The 9,908-nt window shown below is 46.9% G+C and overlaps 4 protein-coding genes across 4 annotated transcripts; 2 read left to right on the top strand and 2 right to left on the bottom strand.

Annotated features, from left to right (window-relative positions):
- Positions 1–2: 2 nt before the first annotated feature.
- FSST1_005192 (uncharacterized protein) lies at positions 3–2,690 on the bottom strand (the record flags this gene model as incomplete). The annotated part of the gene is made up of 1 exon (XM_083231444.1): positions 3–2,690. The coding sequence occupies one exon, from the start codon at positions 2,688–2,690 to the stop codon at positions 3–5; it is 2,688 nt and encodes an 895-aa protein (XP_083088622.1).
- Positions 2,691–3,483: 793 nt separating this feature from the next.
- Positions 3,484–4,021, top strand: FSST1_005191 (uncharacterized protein; the record flags this gene model as incomplete). Its single annotated transcript, XM_083231443.1, has 2 exons — positions 3,484–3,674; positions 3,733–4,021. 2 exons carry the CDS (start codon positions 3,484–3,486, stop codon positions 4,019–4,021), a joined length of 480 nt encoding a protein of 159 aa, XP_083088621.1.
- Positions 4,022–4,104: 83 nt separating this feature from the next.
- FSST1_005190 (uncharacterized protein) lies at positions 4,105–5,820 on the bottom strand (the record flags this gene model as incomplete). The annotated part of the gene is made up of 1 exon (XM_083231441.1): positions 4,105–5,820. The coding sequence occupies one exon, from the start codon at positions 5,818–5,820 to the stop codon at positions 4,105–4,107; it is 1,716 nt and encodes a 571-aa protein (XP_083088620.1).
- Positions 5,821–6,853: 1,033 nt separating this feature from the next.
- Positions 6,854–8,941, top strand: FSST1_005189 (uncharacterized protein; the record flags this gene model as incomplete). Its single annotated transcript, XM_083231440.1, has 4 exons — positions 6,854–7,200; positions 7,254–7,948; positions 8,000–8,223; positions 8,270–8,941. The coding sequence occupies 4 exons, from the start codon at positions 6,854–6,856 to the stop codon at positions 8,939–8,941; spliced, it is 1,938 nt and encodes a 645-aa protein (XP_083088619.1).
- Between the last annotated feature and the right edge of the window lie 967 nt (positions 8,942–9,908).

Raw genomic sequence — 9,908 nt, 5'->3', positions numbered from 1 at the left:
ATTTAGCGAAGTCTAGCCTGAGATGCTTTGACATTCTTCCCAATCATTTCCACCTTGACACCCTTGTTTGACCAGTCTTCAAGCTCAACTTCAATCTCCTCACGGGGAAGTAAAGTAAAATAGTTGTCTGACCAGGTCAATGGAGCCACATCATTGCCAGCTTTATCCACGAGGTTAAGCTGAATGAATACAGCCGGAACTGGGCTAGTGTTCTTCACTCGAATTTTCCACTTGCCAGAAGCTTTACCACCGGACGGCGCCAGAGTAACAGTTGCTCGGTCCATCTCATTTAATGCAGTAAAATTGGCGTACTGTTTGACGTCGGAGACGTACCATGTCGTGGATGCCCAGTCTACTACGTCGTTTTGTTTAGATAGCCAATACGCGTTGCGACTGAGTACCGCGCCGTTGTCGTCATCGACAAGGGTCAACCGAAGTATTGCGACATCTTCAATTTTCTTGATCGAGCTGCTAACATCGCCAACCTTTTGTGACTTGTTAGGCTTCGTGGACAGGCGAAGAGTTTGGCGAGAGATTTGTTTTCCTTTCAGATCCACCAATTCAATGTGAACCGACCGAGGACCGGACTTTTTGAGTGATCGGTTGGTAACCCAGATAAAGTTGTTGAAGTAGTCAAACGTTACGTGCTCGACACGAGTGGCAATCTTGGTACCAAAATACGTTCCGGCCGGATGGAGATAATAGTCGAATTGGTTCCAGTGAAGACTTGGCCAGGCATTGTTCAACATCCAGTAGATGAGACCTGTGGCTGGGCGAGAAGAACTCCAATGACTACCCCAGCCATCGAACTCGGAACGAATTGCTTCATAATCCATCATTTGCGCGCTAATAAGATATTCGTCCAGAGATGTAGGTTTTCCGTAACGCTTGAATAGTGCTTTGTTGTAGATGGACCGATCGTGGAACTGAGAAGTGTCCTGAGACATGTGGTAGAGACCTTTGTTCGGCTTCTTCCACAAATCCTCCATATCGTCATTTGTCAAGAATTTGACCAAGCTTCCTTTGGTGGGCGTTCCAACACCTGAACCAAGCTCTGATCCAAACCCAAAAGCTGATCCATACCTCTTGGCTGTCGGCTCTCTGTCAAACCAGTAGACTGGCGGAACCCAGTCATAGGGTCCTTCCATCTTCATCCCGGATGGACCAAGAAGCTTTGGGTGACCACGCTTCGCAGCCGAAGATATAACGGGAACTTGCCATCCCGCATCATGTAAGCCGTCCAGGTAAATCTTGGTAGCCCGGTCGTCGGGCCAGTAATCACTTCCAACAAGAAAGGCGATAACACTTGGGTGGGATTGCATGATTGCGGCTTCATGCCTCATTGAAGCGTTGACAGTTTGGTAGTCAGCGTCATACCATTTAGGAGGAGGGTCCATAGACAAGTCGTGATTATAGGGCCAGCTTTCCCATCGATCGCAACATTCCCAGCCTGCCATGAGCATAAGACCCAGTCTGTCAGCAATGTCGTATAGCTCCGGCTGCTCCATCTTCCCCTCGAGTCGGATGGTGTTCATGCCCATATCCAGAGTATAGCGTGCTATATGTTCGAAGCGGCGTGGATCCCACCGCAAGAACATGTCCGAAGTGTAGCCACCACCTGTGATCTGAATGGGGTAGCCATTCACTAGAAACGTTGTGTCGTTATGTGAATTGAGCTCGGAAGTGACGGTTCGAACGCCAAAGTTGGTGACAGGACTGATATCCGAGGTGTCGTGTCCGATAGAGTAAGTCAGTTGGGCAGAGTATAAAGGCTGCTCGCCCCAAGCGGCGGGCCACCAAATCTCTGGATTCTTGATCTTTGTTGAAAGCTCAACTGTGGTCGATTCCCCGACTCCTAGGCTCAGAGTCTTCGTGATTACCGTGAGGGTCTTTCCATTCGGAGACTTGATATTGGCTTTAGCTACAAACTTGATTGCTTTCTTTTTCAAGTTGCGAGCCTGAGCTTTGACAGTAATAACTGCGTGATGATCTTCATTGTGTTTGATAGGAGCATCCATGTCCACGACTACGCTCACAGCACCCATAAAGACATCGCCCGTTCGTTTGATAGTGATGTCCCTCCACACTCCTGTCCCGTTGTCAGGTGGATAAGGATTCCAGTCGACGAATCCGACAGCGAAGTCATATTGATAGTCTGTAGGATACACCTTGACTACAAGTGCATTTTCCTTCCCAACATGGGACGTGATGTCGTATGTATGACCGCCATAAGAACCAGACTGTGTGACATTATCGGCGATTTGCTTGCCATTGAGGAACAAGTCTGCAGCGGGGGTGATTCCGTTGGTTTCTAAGAAGTAATGGACGTCTGCCGATTTATATCCATTTTCCAAGTTGAATTGATTGCGATAAACCCATGGAACATGAAAGAGACTGTCGTCGAATTGCGCGAGATTGTCGGAGTACCAGAGACCATCATGACCGTCTAGTTCGTAGGTGCCTTGGGCCAGGAGACAAGCCATCAGGGTACACCGGGATACAGGTGCATGGTGCCAGGAAGAAGTATCAACGTTGGTTAAAGAAAGCGATGTGAGGTTTTCGGTGACTTTGTTTATCTGTTGCAAGTCCCATTTAGGGATTGCATCCTTCTGACCGGATTCGTTAGCCAGTGGCTTTGAGTTCGTAGTGGCCACAGCCGTGCTAAAGAGCAATAGCAAGAAGACAATCATCTTCTATGGACCACTCATCCAGTGATGTTCAACAGCTAGCGTGGTTTAAAGATAAGAAAGTAAGCAATCTGTCTCGTTGTCACGAATGTGGGTGTTCTTTTGATCTCTGGCCGCCAAGATGTACCGAGATCATGTGCCACGTTACCTCAAAAATAATATGCTACGTTACTCCCACTGTCCTTGCATTTAGCTCGTCTGATATATGTACAAATTGGCACGAGGAGCCTAAAAGAGGTATGTTTCTCAATGGGAACACAGCATGAACGGAGAGACTCCCCGCACTTCTATATAAGCGGGTGATGCGCTTCCAGACTTAGGTAGGATCAACAATACCATGCTTTTATGGCGTTACGGTTTGATAGAGACTGGCCACATTATCGGAAGTGGCTGGATATATGCAGGCCTGTACGGTACTGATAATTTACTTTGCATTGAACTTGAGCGGGATGTGGCGGCGACTGATTTAGCTGGGCGCATGTCTCATATCCTGTTTTCTCTTCTTGTCCTGCAGGGTAATGGTGCTGGATTGCTAGTCTGTCTTTATCATTCTTCTTTTTCCATCAGAAGGTTTGGTCTCTGTTAAAGATATATAGTTCAAACGGCTATTGCGGACTTTGCCCAATGGCTGATACATGATTCACAGATCTCAAATTACATTCACGGCTGAATGTTTAATTATTCACGATGGCAGGGTTATAATTCTGCCAGAGTAGACCGCCTACGTTCTTAGTACAAATACTCTGCAGCGGGCCGTGTTGATCACTTCTAAAAATAGTCATTCTTCATATCAATCATGGCGTCCGCTTCAGCTTCCACTCCCACTCGGAGCTTGTCAGATGTGCTGCTGTCGATCAAGCCACATCATTTAGCCAATATTATCAGCCGCGAAAAGAATCATGAATATCGCAAGTACCGTCTCAAAGATGGCGTGTCGCGCCTCTGGCTTTACGAGACTGGCAGTGGTGGAGGAAGCTCCTCGATAACGTAAGTTTGATTTTCAGCCTCGCCCTACGCAAAATCAATACTAACTTGTTGACTTCAGTCATATCGCCGTCATCCCGCCCAACACCCGCCATGAACCAGGCTCCGTGCCTACTGAACCAGCTGGTATTGGCAACGAAGACTTTAACGCAGGACGCAAAGAGTCCAAGTACGGCTATCCTATCCTCGAGCTCTACGAGCTTGTGAATCCAGTCACTCTCAACGAGATGAAGACGCGATGGGGAATGGGCGGTGCACCTATGGGCTGGCAATACGTCAAATCAGATCTGTGGGAGGACAGATGGGGCGAGCAAGAGGAGAGGAGTGAAAAGGTGAACAAAGTGTTTTAAATGATACCCTGGGATTGTTTGGCGTTTTAACTATTCTATTTGAGCAAATCATGAGACGCATTTCTATTTCTTCTTTCTACCCTTCAAGCATATTCTTGTTGCATCGCCAACGGCGCAGATTCCTGAACTTGGTGAGCCTGTAGCTTTAGACCCTTAAACTGCCTCGCAGGCAGCCTCATCTCAAACATCTGATCAATCTCAATCGCGCTTCGTCCCTTCATCTCAGGAACAAACAGCCATGTCAGAACAGCCCCAATGACTGAAGTTCCACAAAAGACAAAAGCAGTCTTTGCTCCGAGGGCTGCCTTGTCTCGACTAAACAGCATGGGTAACACGATAGCCAACGTGATAGAAAATCCCTTCTCAGCTATACTGGCCAATCCTTGGGTAAGCGATCGGAGTTGAAGCGAACTTGTTTCTCCCACGATAGCATAACCAGCGGGCCAGGCTCCCAGACCGCAAACGATGATAACAGACATCATGATACCGCCAGCAACCCAAGTGAGGACCTCACTGGACCAGAAACCAGTAATACCCATAGCTCCCCAGAGAATAGCGGCTACACCCATGGATGGAATGATCATATTGCGACGGCCAGTGCGCGAGAGAAGCCAGAAACCGATGGCATTGCCAAACATTCCTGCGACTACACCAGCAGCCATAAACACCAATGAAGGGGTACTATCCATGCCCATACTTCGAAGGAAGAGATTTGCGTTGGAAAGGAGTTCCATACCAAAAAGCGGGGGAAAGATGGAAGCTAGGCCGACGATCAGAGTTCTTCGGAGGTTTGTTCCCCGAAGACAGGACCAGTATGTCGCAGATGCAGTGTTAGCCTTCTCCTCCTCAATCGTAGCACGAATCCGTTCGAGTTGACTGTATGGGTTGATCTTGGGTGCGTAGAGTCGAGTTGCTGATTTGATAGCGCGCTCTTCTTGTCCTGTTCTGATCAGGTGTGCTGGACTCTCAGGCATGAAGATGGAGAGAAGAAGTGGCCCGACGGCGAGGATCCACTGCGATCCAAAAGCTCCAAGGTAGCCAGAATTTCCTTCAATACCGTTGATAGCAAGCGTGACGAGTAGACCGATCAGTTGACCGAGTAAAGTGAAGACGGGAAATAAGGCCATGGCCGATCCACGTAGAGCTGTGGGTGTGTTTTCTGAGACCCAAGTGACACAGACTCCCCTGATGATACCAACCGTAAATCCTTGGATGGTCAAACCAGCAGTAAGAAGCATACGCTTTGTGTCGAGAGGCTCGGGGATGTGGGAGAAGAACATGCAGGCAATGGCGACAACTGAGACAAGAGTACCCATCATGAGAGTAAACTTTCGTCCAATTTTGTTCTGAAGCCAGCCTCCAAGTAGTGATCCGATTGCTGCACCAGCAGGTGGAAGGCCTAGCCATAGAGATAGCCAGTTACCAGGAGTGTCCATCTTGCCATGAATCATTTCTCCATAGTCTTTCAGAAAGCTGTCTGTGCCGACAACCGCACCGACAATGACAAGATCGTAGCCCCATCCAACGATGGGAATGCTCATGGCCAGGCAATAACCTGCCACCTTTGGGTATAGCTTGATAGCCTGTCGCAGAGGCATCTGCCCGTCATTGTCTTTGGAATTTTCGTTTTCCACTGAGGCTGACGCCGAATAGCCTAAATCTTGTGTTTGAGAAGTGTATGGGTTGTATGATGTGATGTCTTCTTCGTTTTGGGGAACCTGTTGCCATGATCTCGATGCTTCCATCTCATGGATACTCGGCTTGATAGGATCGCTATCGCGACGGTCGTGATAACTCATTGCGGTAGACAGACGATCGGAGAATTGTAAGAAAGAAGCGAAATTAACTTGCACGTTGCACCGTACGGACTAGTGATGAGATTGTGTAAAGACTAGAATTGTCTGATGATGTCTAAAAACGAAACTGGGAAAGGCGAATTGCTGGGGTATTAAATTATCCTACCCTCGCATTTTGTACCCTCGGACTTGAAAACTGCCCTACGGACCTCAAGAAAGGCAGAGTCGCAGTAAAGCCCCAGCGTGAATCCTTCCATCCTCGATGCAACCCAAAGGATTTCTGGGCCAATAACAAAAGAGTATGTCTGGAAATGAAACAAGGATTGCTTATTTGCTGACAAGGCGCAGTCAAAGTGGAGGAACCTAATCCTTGTCACTAGCCCTACGGACCTCGGACTTGTGAGGAGGCTCGAGTGTTGAGAATGGAATTACGGGCCACAACGATAAAGAAAGAATGGATTTATCAGAGAATTTTTACAAGTGTAACATTGAATAGAGAAAAGAGGGATACAACTGATTCATTCAGCTGAATAATAAGCGAAGATCTGTAAACTACGTTTGGATCTGGGTCAGTCCACTCAAGTTATGCTTAGCAGACATACAAGTAACAAGCAATTTTTGGTTATAACCTTAAATCAAGGATGACAGTTGGGGGCATAAGTACAGAGCAATTATTTAGACGAGCGGCACTTTCAACTAGCTCGATCTATCTGCCGCATTAGTTCCGGTAATGGTTATCCGTAGGACTAAGAAGAACCTGCGGCTTACCCGTCGGACTTGGCGATCAGACGGACAAAGGAACCTAATTCTCACCTATAGCGATAGAGAGCCGACCAAGACATCATTGATTGATAAGGGTCTTGGCATGGTTATGGACGGGTATGTAAGGTCGTCGTAGCACCCAATACAACGAGAACCACAGATACCACTCTACTAGTCCTCATTCCGTTGAGATCACCACTAACAGCCCCATTATCTGCATAACTGCTCGACACATCCATATCAGCGTGGCACGAGAGACGCATTAGCTCTCACAATGGACCAAAAACCAATCTGCCAAATCATTACGCCTGTTGGCATGTTAGGTTATGGATTTGATGAGAAGCTCATCCATCACGAGCTTAGTATCCTTACTTCGAATGGCATACCCACAGCCATGATCATGGACTCTGGGTCTACCGATAGTGGTCCACAGAAATTGGCCCTTGGGTCTATGTCATGTCCTCGATCAGCGTATGCTCAAGATCTCACCAAGCTACTTCGACTTGCTCATACTTTTCAAGTACCGTTAATTTTTAGCTCTTCTGGTGGTGACGGAACTGACGATCATGTTCAAATCATGCAAGATATCATCAAGGAAATCACAGAGGAAGAGGGAAATAGGTCAGTTCTCATAGACTGGATTGATGTAACGTGTTTTAACTCTCTGATTCTAGTGACTATTCCTTCAACACTATTTCTTTATTTTCCAACATTGACAAGTCAAAGATTCTTCATCGTTTCAAGCAGGGTCGTCTTACAGGTTGTGGAGCTTGTGTTCCTCCAGCAGACGCAGCCGAAATTGAGTCTTCACTCCATATAGTTGCTCAAATAGGCTACGAACCTTTCCTCGACGCCATGAACGCCAATCCAGACTTCGATGTCATTATCGGTGGCCGGGCCTATGACCCGTCCCCATATGCTGCATACTGCTTACACCAACTTATGCGCCAAACAAATGACTTGAGCGACGAGCAACTTCATTCTAGCTTGGGAGGGTTCCTACACATGGGAAAGATCTTGGAGTGCGGAGGGCAATGCTCCACGCCAAAGTCTCACGGAGCTGTGGCCACTGTATACGCCACGGGGCTATTCGATGTCAGGCCGACAGCCCCTGATTCAAAGTGTAACCCTCTTTCAGTTGCTGCACACACACTCTATGAGAACACGAGACCCGATATCTTGAAGGGGCCTGGAGGTTCCATCCATCTTCAGGATTCCAAATACGAGCAGTTGTTTGATGGAAGGTCTGTTCGTGTCAGTGGCAGCAGATATCGCTCTTCAGAAGAGGATGGGCTGCCTTACCAATTCAAACTCGAAGCTGCCCGAATTGTTGGTTACAGATCTATGTTTATGGGTAGCATTAAAGACCGTAAGTCATAACATCCAGGCTATTGATGGAAATTCTAACTGGTGTATACAGACATCCTCATCCCTCAAATCGACAAGCTCCTCGCCCGTGTCAAGCTTTATGTAGCTCAGCAGCACACCGAATCTACAAGCCAGTGGAAGCTTGACTTTCACGTTTACGGAAAGGGCCAGTTTAGTCCCACGGGAGCTGGACAGCTCTTCATCGTTGGTGAAGCACTCGCTTCGACTCAAAAGTTGGCGAATAGCATTGCGTCCAAGGCTAGAGTTGGGATGATCGTAAGTCTTTTTAGTACAAATTTGTGACACAGCTGACTTGTAAAAGCATGCACCGTACCCTGGACAGAAGGCTACAGCAGGCAACTTCGGATTTGGACTAGGTGGACTTATGGAGGTCGAGATGGGACCTTGTGCCGAGTTCTCTCTTTATCACCTGATGGACTTGGAGCCTGACGAACAACGTCTATTTCCAGTTGATAGTGACAAGTCCCAGACACTTGAAGGGCCATTGTTACGAGGTACCGTTACCAGGATCGGCAAGGGATCTTCGAAGCCCAGAAAAAACAACCCACTTGAGAAAACACCCAACATCAATCTGCAATCGCAGGGTGGTGAACATATCGCACCCACTCCGGGCCAACCTGTCCAGAATCCTCAGACACTATCAGATATTTGTCGTGTTCTCCGCTCCAAGAATGCCGGCCCATACGAAATCACTATCGATGCCATATTCTCCTCGAAAGTCAACTACGATACTATAAAAGCGTCCGGTATTCTCTCACCCAGCAATGTAGCCAAGGCGATTGGTATTGATGAGGACGACATCGTCTGGATAGGGTTCTTTGACCCCGCCATGTCTTTCAAGGTAACAATTCCTAGAATCAGAATAGGTGTAAAGAAGTCGGCGGGTGGTTTCATGGAGAATGATATACATGGCTCGCAAGAGCATAACGGGCTTGCAAAGATGAAGCTACCTGAGAACCTCTTCGTTCAGTAGCATATTCTTTAATGCAACGATGGAGTTTGGATTGATTTTGTACTAGCTATAATTCTTCAATGCTGGACACATGCAATGTTTAATTGACACATTCTTTCTTTTTTTTATTCCCTGGAATCTCTTTTGAATACATTTTCGCTTTTACAAAGATACGATACTCGCCGTTATTGCCGTTCAACTCCCGAGATAGTGTCCAGTGTGTTTGTTTCAGAAAGGACGGACATTTCTTAGTCCGTTGCATCCCTTGTCACTGGGTGGAGTTTCATTTAAGCTCGTCATTTGCTGTTTGTCAGATTGCAAGAATCTGCCATTTAAAACGGAGAGTAATGAAAGTATCCTAACAATTGGACCTGATATTTCATTCTATTATCTTTTTTTAGTATCTTAATTCATATGCAATAATGGTTTCAAATAGCTTCGAAAGATGAACCAAGAATTGTCTGTGTATCACTGGCAGCGGTATCATCACAAGCAAAAATCGTCTTATCGGTATCCTGTTCGTCAGCAATTACTCAAGATCAGGAATTCCCGAACCTTTGAGGTTTGACGAAGCAGTCTAAATTAGGTCATTGATACTGTCTGAGTATTTCTCTTGTGTTCCTTACGCATGCAAATAATTTGATACTCGAGATACAAAGACCAAGTAATAGCTCTTGTAAGTTGGGTTGTTGTCTCTAGGGTATGCCAACTCACTACTAACCCCACAGTGGTCATCGGCGTAGAGCATCCAGATTGTGTCTGGCTGAACAAGAATAGACCAAGACACAAATTTCTCGCCATCACACTCCTTTATCTGTGAAGTTCTCACAGGAGGTACCAGGAATAACCTGATCCAAGACATTTCATCCACTGTCGACGCCACTCGAGATGATGCGATATTGTGTGTTGCCACTTGCAAGGCAGAATCAATCGGTGTAGAGTGTCGCCATGCTTCCATGTGAGCGCGATGTCGTAAAAAAAGCGTAGC

Source organism: Fusarium sambucinum, chromosome I (assembly GCF_050947815.1).
Source record: "Fusarium sambucinum isolate potato_lamoka chromosome I, whole genome shotgun sequence".
Taxonomy (NCBI): domain Eukaryota; kingdom Fungi; phylum Ascomycota; class Sordariomycetes; order Hypocreales; family Nectriaceae; genus Fusarium; species Fusarium sambucinum.
The sequence above is the reverse complement of the archived record's forward strand: the minus strand, read 5'-3'. Positions and strand labels throughout refer to the sequence as shown.